The 13,332-nt window shown below is 36.1% G+C and overlaps 1 protein-coding gene across 1 annotated transcript in view; it reads left to right on the top strand.

Moving 5' to 3' along the window:
- Positions 1–13,332, top strand: part of Myo3a (myosin IIIA) — a 186,232-nt gene that overhangs the window by 86,391 nt on the left and 86,509 nt on the right. The window contains exons 11-14 of the mRNA XM_013515344.1: positions 6,282–6,381; positions 8,553–8,669; positions 9,899–10,003; positions 10,113–10,196. Coding sequence (XP_013370798.1) covers positions 6,282–6,381; positions 8,553–8,669; positions 9,899–10,003; positions 10,113–10,196 — 406 coding nt within the window. The remainder of the gene's footprint in view (positions 1–6,281; positions 6,382–8,552; positions 8,670–9,898; positions 10,004–10,112; positions 10,197–13,332) is intronic.

Genomic DNA, 13,332 nt, shown 5'->3' with positions numbered 1-13,332 from the left:
TTTTTCAGGTACTGGGAATCGAACTCACAACTTTGCTCTTGCCAGGCAGGTGCTGTGCCACTGAGCTAAATCCCCAGCCCCCACCCAATGTCTCTTCATTCTCTTTCCCCTGAAATTTTCTGCTGATCTTCAGAACCTTCATCTCCTTATTTTCAGCTTATTTATACCTCCTAAGATATCCAGGCCTCAATTTGCTGCTTCTTCTCAAGCTATAACCCTCACTGTCAACTTCTCAAAGGGAATTCTGGATTATGGAATCCTTTCTTATTTACATCCTAGCTACCACTAAATAACTCAGTAATAACTGAGTTAATAATAACTCAGTTAATAATAATAACTGAGTTAAAAATAACTCAGTTCAGAGTAAGATGCCCTACTTTTTATCCTGTCCAGCTGCCCTTTCAAAATTTCATCTATTCAGTTTTTCTATAATACCCTTTAACTTTATCTACTTTCTCTTTGAAGTTTTATCCTCTGGGACATTCAGGACATCTAAATTTTTCTTCCCATCTTTATCATTGTTACTAACCTCAGTTATCTCCACCTCAGCAGCCCTGTCACCTGCTCAGTGGATATGGAGAAGACAGAGATTTAGGAAACGTTAAGAATATTAAAACAACATAATTTAGTGGTGGAGTGAATGTAGGACGTAGAGAGAAGGAGCTGTCTTGATGTGTACTGTTCAGTGGATGATTGCATTGGTGAGACAGGAAATACGAGAGGAACTTCAGATTTGTGAGCAAGCACCTGCTTTGCTTTTGGACATTTAGAATTTGAAAGCATTTAAGGCATCTATATTTCTGCATCACCCTGACCTAGTTTCTTCAGCCTTCAACGTCATGGACTGTAGCACTCTACCTTCCAGGCTGGCCCTATAATCCCTGTCTCCGGAGCACATGTTCTGCAGTTGTGCATTTATAACCACTGTTCCTTCAGGTTTGACCACCCACCAGTCTTCACTCCACACACATACTCTTCATGAGTTACTAGAATCCTACTCCTCCTTAGACACCAGGATTAAATGCAAAACCTACTAGAAACCATACCCAGGTTATCAGGATGAAATTCCTTCCTGCTACTTCCTTTTTATGTTACTTCAATGTTGCCACTTATCATATTACTTCTTGTGTTGTTGTAAATACAGTTGTGTTTATGTCTTGGACTAGAATGAAACTCATGAACTAGAGGACTAGATCTTATACCATATGCAACATCTTCACAATACTTAAGTCAATATCTTAAGCATAGCAAAGTCTCAATAAATGGTGCCTAGGTTGAGCTGTACACTTAAATTTCTATTAAAATAACATTGATATGAGAAGGTTTTTAAGAAATTGCCCTTCTGAAATTTATAGCTATTACTTCCGTAAATTTAGATTCCTAACTATCAAAATTTGCTCTCCTTGCAATTCCGTTTAATACTTGGCATAAAGCTAAATCTGACAAGTTATTGTATGCACACTAATAAAGACAAAAGATGTCTAGAATAAGAAATCATGACTCATTAGCTATTCACTGATGTATAAAATTATGTATATAAACGTTTGGATGTTCTGTGAGAAATTAGGTGTACTCTAAGGAATATCATGCTAAGAAAGATTATTTAGAGATATTTTCTACTCAAACTTGAAGCATCATTTGTTTCAGGGAAATGTTGATATCGTATTAAAGTTATGATGAAGATTAAAGCTGCCAGTTGTCTTTTACATGCTCAGACCTAGGCACAGAAAGATGAGGAAAACTTGTTTTGTGTTCAGGAGTTCCTCGCAGTCTAACGAAATGATGTATAGTCCTAATTTAATGTGAGAATGTTCCTCTATTGTTGTGTTCTCTCTTGAATTTCCTGCAATGGCTCTACAGAGAATGAATTTGAGCCTCATTTTGAGAACAAGTAGAATTGTGCCACACATAGGAGGAAAATATTTCCAGGTAGAGAAAACAGAATGAGCAAATACAAAGCTTTTGAAGTCCTCAGCCTACTGGGGATGTTCTATGCAGAGATGATGGCAGAGATGTCAAAAGGGTTGAGCAGGACCAAGAAGGCAGTGAATTCCGTGCCAAAGGAATTTTAAGTTATGCTGCACAAGATGGAGAATTGTCTGGGGTTTTAATCATCATAGTGTCCAGATACTTTCTGGTCTTTAGCTGCCAAAGGTACTCATAAGAACAGGTAAAAAGTTTAAGGTCTTTCACTTCATTTAGGTAGATAATTTGACTTTTTCTCTATTTTCTTAAAAAGATTATATCAAAATTATTATACTTCTGTGGGGTCTCTTTGGAAATTAGGGGATGTGGATGCAACTGGTTCAGTTCATCAAATTCGGAAATGAACTGTGCAAATCTGTACCAAAGGTTGTGAGAGAATACGTGCACCTACACATTCGGTTAACATTTATTCAGGACTTAGAACTGTTGATCAAAAAATAAAGTCTGGGTTTAAATTTTTTTAATTATAGTAAAGGGCATAGTAATCCCTCTTGAAGTATACCCCTCATCATCCCATCATTCTTGCCACTTTCCGTAGCAGTTCTGGAAGTCTCCTTTCGTGAGTATCTTTATGTGGCATCATTAAAAATACAGGGAATGCTACTGCTGAGTGCCATCCACCAGAAAGGCAGGTTCATAAAAATACTGAAGTGTGTCCTCATCTACCTTTTTCATCAGATCTGGTGGTGAGTGACTTTGGGCTTTTCCCTAACATCAAAATGACCGGAGAAAGTAAGCATTTTCAATCAATTCAGGACATTGAAGTAGTCATGACAGTGCAGCTAAAGACAGTCACAAAAGAGAACTTCTAGAACTGCTTCAGAAAGTGGGGAGAATGATGAGATAACTGTGTTTGGAGTGAGGGGGAATGTTTTGAAGGAGATTTGATGGCAAGGTGTCTTTTACTGTAATACTTTTTAAAATTTAAATATCCATTGTATTTTTACCATGTTATAGTCTAAATAATCTGCTTATTCATGTGATAAAATTAGAAATAAAAGACAGTCTTTCAAATCTTGGAATGTGAGTTCTAGCAAAGGATTCAAATATTACTAAATTTTCTGCATAAATAAGTACACAATTATACATTCTTATAAATTATTATGGAGGAACCTAATTAAAAATAAAAATAGGAGTAAAACAAAATTTAAGAAATAGGAGTAAGACACTATTCCAAGTGTCATATTCAAGTCCTTCACTGGGTATGTGACTACCAAATATTTTTTCCCATGCATGCCTTCCCTTTTTATTTTCTTAACTGTAACTTTCACACAGTAAAGGGCCAAATTAATTTAGTGAAGCCCAGATCATCAGTGTTTTCTTTCATGGATGGATAATGGTGTTTGTGTTGCACCTAAAAACTCATTGTGAGACACAGGGGTATCTTTCTACCTTTCTTATCTTGTATGAGTTTTATAGTTTTGCATCTAGGTAAGTGATCCATTTTGAGTTAACAGTTGTGAAAGATGTAAAGACAATGTCTCATAAAGAGAAACCAGTAAACAAACAAATGATTGAAATGGCCTAACCAGGATCTTCATTCTGATAGATGTGTAGTGCTGAGAGGATTAAAAGAGGTAGTATTTGAGGCAGACTGTGAAAAGTTAAAGTTTCATCACCTAGATGGGGCAGAAGAGGAAATAAAGGCAAAGAGGCAAGTAGAGAAAGTACAGGAGCTACAGAAGGAACAGGGCCAAGTCCAAATAAAGTATAAAAATATTTTCTGATGCATACAGTGGAAATGCAGATGAGATACAGTGCTATAGAAGGCTTTGAGTGCCAGGATGAGAGTTTCCTTTGTCTGGTCAGTCAGCAGATATTTATGTTATACCTACTACATGCCAGGCCAGGCGTCGTGAGGGCTGAGGACACAGCAGTGGATGGTACTCATTCCCACCTCACAAAGTTTACGGTCTAATGAGAGGATGAGAGGGAGCAATATCTGAGAGGAGGGAGGAAGGGAGAGAGAGAGATAGAATAGATAAAAATAGAACAGGAAAAGGGCAGAGTGAGAAGTTCTGGATAGAAGCTGCTAATTAATTTACATGGGTTGCCCTAGAAAATGACTGTGATTAGTACAGTATTAAAAGAGGCCCTAGGAGGTGAGAGCAGACTTTACAGATATGGGGGGAAATGCATTCTAGTCAGAGGGAATAGCAAGTCCAAGTCTGTGAGTTAGAAGCGTGCTAAACCACAAGCTACAGCCAGGAAAGCAATGTGGATGAGAAGAATGGAGGAGGAGGGGTAATGGGAAGAGACAGCGTTAGAGAAATAGTGGGAGAAAGAGGGATGGGGGAAGATGCACAAGTCATATAGGGCCCTGTGAGCCACGCTGAGACTTTGGATATTGCTTTGAGTAACAGTGGGAAGACAGGAATTTTGACGAGACAAGTGACAAGGTGTGACTTGTTTACTAAGGGTCCCTCTGGCTCCAGTGAGGAAGGACTGTGGGAAGTAGGGAACCCTCTTAAGAGGCTGCTGCTGCAGTGACAGAATGAAATATGTTGGAGATGACAGTGGTAAGAAATGTCTAGTCCTGGATATGACGTGATGATTGGTGGGATCAGTACCTATATTGTGTAAAGAGTGTAGGGGGAAAAAAGAGCCGGGGATGCCTCTAAGATGTTTGTTCTGAATGGTCAGAAGAATTCAGTTTGTGATCCCCATGTGCTGAGGTGGGGATCATGCTGGATGGGCAGGTGTAGGACCCAGGTATTCAGCAGTGTGGTTTGGGGTGTGCTAAGTCTGCCTGTGAGTCTCTGAATGAAGGGTTGGATAAGCAGTTAGAGGCCTGCATCTAGAATCGTCGGTGCAGGGGGGATGTTTGAAGATATGAAAACAGGAAATGAATGTAGAAAAGATAATAGCTGAAAGGACTGAAGTTTGAGAGACCTCAGAATGTGCCAGAAAGATGAGGAAGAACCAGAAAAAAATATACTCAGATGGAGACGCCAGTAAAGCAAGAAGAGAATCCAGAGAAATGTGCAGGGAACCAAGATAAATGTGTTTAAGGAGGCACTGGCTAAATGCTGCTGGTAGGTTAAGTGAAGTGAGGACTGATATTGACCTGTAGCTTTAGCAACATGAAGGTCATTGGTGTCTTGAACAAAAGATCTTTCCATGGAATGTAGAGATACAAGCTCAAAGAAACTTAAGTATAGATGATGGTTGTGAAGATTTTTTTCCTCCTATAAAACAAAGAATTGGATCAATAAATGGAGGAGATTTGAAGGCAAGGGAAGGCAGTGTGCTTGTGAGGTGTGTGATGTACTAGCTCGGGTGAAAAACAATGCAGGAACAAGAGAAAGACCAGGGAGAATTGATGCCCAATGAGAGGGGATAGAAGCTCACAGGGGATCTGGTCTTAGGTAGGGAATGGGCTATTTACTGTGGTAATAGACTAGATTATCTTTTTTCTTTTTGCATGCTGGGATTAAACCCAGAGCCTTCCACATACTAGGCAAGAATTCCACCACTGAGCTATCTCCCTATCCCTAATAGATTTAATTTTCTAAGCCATTAGAAACCACAAAAGGTTTCTGAGGGAATGTTACGGTTCTTAATAATTCTTATGCTCTGTTTATTCCTCTTCCTTTATACCAATGGACAAATCCAGATGCTCGGAAATATGTCACAAAATAATCACTGACAATGTAATTCTCAAAGTGGACATCTGGAAAAGTTTAAACAACCCATTGTGTTTATCTTACCAACATCTCTAGCCTTCACATTACATGAAGATGTTTATGCTATTTTTGAAAATCGTTGACATGTTCTGCTTTGGAAATAAAGGTTCTAGTACCTGAAATCCATTTTTACATGCATGTAATCTTTTGAAAATTTAAGATTTGATTTATTTTGTATGTCCATTAGATTTTGCTGGATGATAATTTCTAAATTATCATACTTTGATCGCTAGTGGTCTAACACTGCCTCAAACAGTACTAGAAATCTAATAAATTCAAATCTTGCAGACTCACCACTTTTTAACACTTTAAAGCATACACAGAAATTCACACAAAGCTTTACATTTTTAGCAAATTTAGGGTATTTCTTGATAGAAATTATAGATCCTTTTGATTGCTCGTGGAGTAAGTTTCATATGTTGTGTTTCCCAATGCAAAAGAGAAAACAAACAGCAAAGGCAAAATATATTGGGATATTTTCTGGTAGCCTGTGACTGCATTTAGAAAACAGCATTACAGAGTTTTTCAGTCCCTCCCACACGTACGTAAAACTTACTTCTACTCTGACTGGTAATAGTCGCTTAACTCAGAAATGGTTTTCCCCCACAGGCATGAACGTATTCATACCAAGAAAGGTAACTTAAACAGACCTTTAATTTCCATTCCAAAGGATGTAGATGATTTAGCAACCTTAGACATTTTGGATGAGGTAAGAATTGAATTTAATTAAACATCGACATTCTAGAGTCTCTAAATTTATAGAAATGATATGGACAAGGAATTCTTTGATTAACAGTTGTCTCATTTTTTTCCCTCAACTTTCTGATTAGGTCTTCTACCTTCAGTTTTAATAATAAAACTCAAATTTCTAGATCTTTCTAGCTTAGTGCCATTTTTTTAATGCTTAAATGACAAAGGTGTGAAATCTCCTAAGCAGGGGTTGTTGAGTTACAGATCTTTTTTCTCCTCAGTTATTTCTGAGAGCCGGGTGTGATGGTGCACACCCGTAATCAGGAGGTTGAGGCAGGAGGGTCGTTGCTATTTCTAGACCAGCCTGGGTTACAAAGTCCCCTCATAGCCATCCTGACTGCACAGCGAGACCCTGCCTCAAAAAGACAAGAAAAAGATGGTGCAGTTGTTTCTGAGAGTCTCAAACATATGACTTACTGTGTTTAAAAAAGCCTGCCTCCTAAACTGCCACACGGCATCCTCCCTCTTCTCTCCCGCTTTGAGTGGCAGAACCCAGAATCCACCATGATAACCTAAGAACCTTTCTGTTCCCAGGCCCATTCCTGGGTCCCTCCATGGGACCACAAACCCCCAAAAAACTAACTGTAGTTAATATGCTCACATTTTTAAAGCACTGAATTCTGCTTGAAACATTTTTTCCAATTACTTTAGGAATGTTTTAGGAATCTTTTTTGTGAAGGTAAAAAATTCCATGCCAGTAAGTTGTAATCTCCGCATCCTTTCCCCTCATCCTCACTTTATTCCAGATAATCAGATCATTAGAGAAAATAAATGGCCTTTTTTTTTTTTTTTTTCAGTAAAAGCTGAGGCTTCTACCTAGTTAACATGCTTTTGTTTTTTCAATATTTTATTAATATGCCTAAATATTTTGCTGAGAAATACAACAAATCAAGAGACATGTGCTGACCGGAAGTAATCTGCTGTGGTTTTTGGACCGAGAATATTCACCACAGCCCCAAGGGCTAGGTGATTGGTTGCCAGCCTGTGGTGCTATTGGGAGGTGGTGGAACCCTTAAGAGCTGGGGCAGGTCCTTAGGAGCGTGTCCTCAGAGGGCTGTGGGGCCTAGGTGGTTTCCTCTCTTGTGCCTGCCAGCCACAAAAATGAGCAGTCTTGGTCTCTCCCTGAGCTCCCACCATCATGTTCTGCCTCCCCACAATTCCCAGCACAGTGAGGCCACCACTTCACGGGACAAACCACTTTTCTTTATTACTTGATAGATCTCCGGTATTTCTTCCAATAATGAAAAGCTAACACATAGTCATTTGGGAAGTTTGAGATAGACAACTCAAGCCTTTCTCAAAATAATCTCTCTCGGGAACATCCAATGTATTAAGATCGAACAGTGTTGCTGGCACCTTTCTTAAACCTTATATATGGAATTTTGCGATGATGTGAATTCTTAGGCTTGTGAGTTAGAAAGGTTTCACTAACCACATTGTTACCAATTATTTTAATATATTAAATACTGGGCTTCTTTATCTCTATTGCCTATGTTTTATATTTTTGTTTCCTTTTTACCATATGATCTCTTGTTCCTGTCATGTGTCATGTTCTATAAATGATAATTTCTGACAGTATTTTAAATTGACTCATGTGATTATCATTTATCAACTATGAAAGTTATTTCTCTGAATTTTTCCTTCTGCCTCATATAGCCAATGTCTGAGAGAACTAGGACATTCCACAAAGCCATTAAATAACCTCTATTTGAAATATAATCATGTTCACTGTATCTTTCTTTCTCCTTTCAAAATTCTTTTTATTTTATCTACTTATCTACTTTTATTTTAGCTACTTATTTTATCTACTTTTATGTACTTTTTATTTTATCTACTTCAATCTACTTAATTTACTTACTTCCTTGAATTCAATATAATATATTGCATATAATATAATATCAAACATAATATTTCCTTTAGAAAATGAAGTTAATACTGATGTTCCCATTTGGTTCTCAAAGCCAGAGAAAAATACCAGTCAGTAAAGCAGGTACTTGTAGATCTGATGTTAATATGCCTGTTTCTAACCCATGGTCTAGATTCTAGGTGTTTTATTCGTTACTATGTTCCTATTAAGTTGTAGTTGCCCACAGTGATTTTTAAGAGAGAGAAATTTTTATTTTACTGCAGAATACAGTCTCAGAGCAGCTTGAGAAGTGTTATTCCAGAGATCAGATCTATATCTATGTGGGAGATATACTCATTGCTCTTAACCCTTTTCAGAGTCTGGGTCTATATTCCACAAAGGTATGTGATATGGCTTGCATTCTTTTACTATGTACAAATAATTATACTTCTCAGATGATTGATATAAATGGATGTGAAGAAAACTTTCATCTGGCACTTTCAAGGAAAGCAATTATATAATTACTGCTAAAATGTAAATATAGAAAAAATAGATGAAGTCAATCTAGATGCAGTTTCTAGTCTTCCTTTTTCCAATATATGTGTCAGGATGTTAATTATATCCAGTTACTAGTGACAACTTGACCTACATAATATATCACTAAACAGATGCTCTGAAAGTATATACTTAATATTTGCCTTTGAACCAAGTATTTGAGATTCAAAAATAGAACTACAATATATACATGTATATGTAAGTATATGTATAAAATATATACTTACTAGTTGTAAAACTTGTGAGTTTAAAAATTCACTGTAGCATGTTGATTGGCTTCATTACTACCACACAGTGTGTATTTTATATATAATATATAATTATCAAGTATTCAACCTCTAATAGTTTAAATATAAAATTAAACTAGACTGTTTTGGGGGATTTACTATACTGTATGACCTGTACAACTCAAGTGAGACAATGTAGATTAAATGAAGTAAGAGGGAAAAAAATAGTGCTTGCACATTAGACATTTCATCTGAAGAGTAGTCCACAGCATGATACTTGATTGTTGTATTTATAAAATATTTCTGTTTAATCAAGTTATAGTATTTTGAATTTTTAATTTCTGCTTTGGAAGTAGCATGCAAAATATTTTAAATATACTTCCAGTGAAGTATATTTTCTTTCACATCATACCATATTCATGGGCTGGGTTTTGTTTTGTTTTGTTTTGTTTTGTTATTGTTGATGTTGTTGTTGTTGTAGTTTTGGAGACAGGGTCTCACTATGTAGCCCAAGCTGGCCTCGAACTCAGAGCGATCCCCCTGCCTCAGCCTCCTGAGTGCTGGGATTATATGTGTGCCCTACCACGCCTGGCTTCCTGGGCTGTTTTATGTCAGGCTTTTCTTTTACATAATTATTTATGATTTGTGCATGTACATATGTATGCATGATTTATGATTTGTGCATGTACATATGTATGTATGTAATGATATTCTGTTGCCATGAAATGGTATTTTTATTTATATTTTGCTTTTAAAATTAGAACTATATCTGTCAATAATCCATGGTTTAAAGAAAAAAAGAAATAAAATTTTAAAACCCTACAAAACATATTCTTTTCAACCTTTAGCACTCCAGACTATATATTGGAGCAAAGAGAACTGCCAACCCTCCTCACATTTTTGCAATGGCTGATTTAGGATATCAGTCTATGGTCACATATAATTCAGACCAGGTAAGGCAAGTCCTGTCATACTCTCTGAAACCCCCTCTTGCTTTCTTTTATGTCAGGTGAATTTTGTGAGATTGAAGTCCTCTCACAGGTTCCTTTTCTTCCTGTGCAGTGCATCGTTATTTCTGGAGAAAGTGGTGCCGGAAAAACGGAAAGTGCTCATCTTTTAGTTCAGCAGCTAACAGTGCTTGGAAAGGTAGAATTTACTTTTTCTCTATCCTAACGAAAAATGTTTATTATATTTTAAAACTTCATGTAACAGATGATTTTCTGTCCTGTTCACTAGTTCCCAGATTGAGTAATGCATGGGAATTAAAATAGATAATTATATTTGCAGCTAAAAATATAACAATATTAAAGCATATATTGTGTTTTGAAAATGTTGCAGGTTTTTCATTCTTATTAGGTACATTAGCCACTTTGCCATTGCTGGGACAAAACACTCAATACCTGTAATGTAAAGAAAGGGGTGCTTTTGGCTCAGTTTCAGTGGGTTCAGTCCATGGTTGTCTGAGTCCAGGCAGAAACAGCATAGTGGAAGGGCAGGGTGGAGGAAGCTGCTCACCCCTTGGTAATCAAGAAGCAGAGCGAGGGGCTGGGGATTTAGCTCAGCGGCAAAAGCGCCTGCCTGGCAAGCGCAAGGTCGTGAGTTCGGTTCCCGGTACCGGAGAAAAACCAAAAAAAAAAAAAAAAGAAGCAGAGCGAGAACCTAGGAGTTGGGGACAAGAAGACACTCTTCTAGGTCCTGTGTCTAGTGACCAACATCCAACCAGGCCTCCCTACTAACAACCTGGTGAGCTATGAACTCATCAGTTAGCTTGTATACTGATGCATAGAGATCCCCCATGACCCAATCACCTATCAAAAGCTACACCTCTAAGCACGTGAGATTTTTTGGGAGGACGTAACATTAAGCAAGTCTGTATAGAGACGATTGTATGTCTTGTTAGCCCCAATGCATTTGTTGAATGCTTTCTATATTTTCTCTCCTCTTGCTGCTATAAGACAAAAATAGTTATTACACAAAAAACCAACTGCTTATATATCATATATATATTAGCAATGATTGATTACAAATTAAAATTTAAAAGTACCATTTATAATAGCACTAAAAATATAAAATATGTAGACCTAAATTTTATATGTGTAGGATGTGTATGCTAAAAAAGAAAAAAATCATAAAAGAAATCTAAGACGAACTAAATAATTATAGATACATAACATGTTTATTGATTAAATCAGTAAATGTTATTGAGGTCATTCCTTCACAAATTGACCTGCAGGTTCAGTGTAATTACAATAAAAATCTCAGGAAGATATTTTTGGTGAAACTCAACACACTGAAGATATATGGAAAGGCAAAGAAAATATATGGAAAGGCAAAGTTTTGAAAACAACAAAGTTGGAAAATAATCACTCTCCCTGATGTCCAGACTTGCTAAAATAAACAATAGTGAAGACGTATGTTATTAAAGGAAGGATGACATATAGATTAATGGAATAAAATAAAAAGCCAGCACATATTATTTATTTTTGATAAAGGCACATGGTCAACTGATGAGGAATGATAGTCTTCTAAACAAATGATGCTGGAATAATTGCATATGCCCAGCACCCCTCCCCCACAATAAACTTTAATCTAGACCTCACACAGTATAAAAATTTAACTCAAAATGGATCACAAGTCTACATGTAAAATCTAAAACTATAAAAGTTAAAGAAAAGATCATAGGAAAAATTATTTTGATCTTCAATTATCAGCTAATAAATTCTCAGATATAATAGAATACATAATTCATACAAGGACAAATTGAATTTTTACCCAGATTAAGATCTATTCTCTGAAGATGCTGCTAAGAAAATGAAAACACAAACCACATATATCCAAAAGGAAAATATTTGCAAGTCACATAACTAATAAGTTAATGCTTACAATTTCTTATGTTCTGATTGATTTTCATGCTTGTGTCTGGTGATCTGAGCAACTGATTCAAAGGTAACAATATGCAATGGAATTACAGTGGTGAACTCCTACCATCTTATCTAGTGATACTGTTTTATCTCTAATGTTTTATTGAAGAATTATTTTCTTACTCCCTATAATGGTTTGAGCAATCTTTCATTCTTACATCTGGTAATCTGAGCAATGTAGTTGAGGATAGTGACATGTAATGTAACAACCACTGTTGATTCATATTATTTTGTCTTCAGACCCTGTATCACTTTGAATGTTCTTGCTCTGATTTGTTTATGTTCATGATACTGGTATGCTGCTACTGTTCTATTTTGTTTGTTTGTTTGTTTCTCATGTACTAGTCTCTTTTAAAAAAAAAAAAAGGTAATTGAACATTGTGGGGAAAAAAAGCTATATCTAGTTATTTAGGCTATATGAAAAATCTTTTAAAATTCAATATTAAGAAATCAAAAGACAAAAATAGAGGAAAGATTTGGACAGCCACTTCTCCAAAGATGATATATAAATGAGAGAGAAATAGAAAGTTCTTAAACAGCAGTAGCCATTTGAGAAATTCAAATGAAAACTACAACTAAAGACCCATTATATTAGCTAAAAATTGTTTTAAAGACCTGACAATAAGTGCTCATAAGGATGGAACGCAGCAGGCTCTCTCATATATGTCACTAGTAAGATTAAAAAATGGTACAACCACTTTAGAAAATAGTTTGATTTTTTTATAAAGCTGAACTACAGTCATCCTATCACCCAAGAGTCCTACTCCTGTTTATTCAGAAGAAATAAAAACACATGCTCATACAGAACCCTATAGACAAATATTTATAGTGATTTTAATTAATAAGCTCCAGAAAATGGAAACAACCAAATTAAAGAATAGATAAGCAAACTGTAGTACATCCGTAAAGTTCAATATTACTCAGTAATAAAAGGGAACAAACAAAAATACAAGCAGTGAATCTCATTACATGAATCTCAAATGCATTATACTAAGTCAAAGATGGCAGGTTGAAAAGACCAATGTACCATATAATTCAATTTATATGCCATTCTTGTAAAGTTAAAACTACAGGGACACAAATGGATGAGTATCAGGAGCTGGAAGTAGAGGGAGAGTTGACTATAGATGATCAAAAGATAATTTTGAAGGGTAAAGAAATTGCACTGGAGACTAAGTGATTGTATATGTTAATAAAGACTTTCAGCTGTATACTATAAAGAGTGAATCTTCCTGTATATAAATTATACATTAATTTTTAGGAGAAGTTGAAAATAAGAAACCTTGATTTTCCACTAAAGCCCCTAAAATGAGAGAAAACAAGAATTATATTTTCTCATGACACTAGCAACTAAAAAAACT

Source organism: Chinchilla lanigera, unplaced genomic scaffold (assembly GCF_000276665.1).
Source record: "Chinchilla lanigera isolate Chin_1 unplaced genomic scaffold, ChiLan1.0 scaffold00028, whole genome shotgun sequence".
In the NCBI taxonomy this organism is placed as follows: Eukaryota; Metazoa; Chordata; class Mammalia; order Rodentia; family Chinchillidae; genus Chinchilla; species Chinchilla lanigera.
The sequence above is the reverse complement of the archived record's forward strand: the minus strand, read 5'-3'. Positions and strand labels throughout refer to the sequence as shown.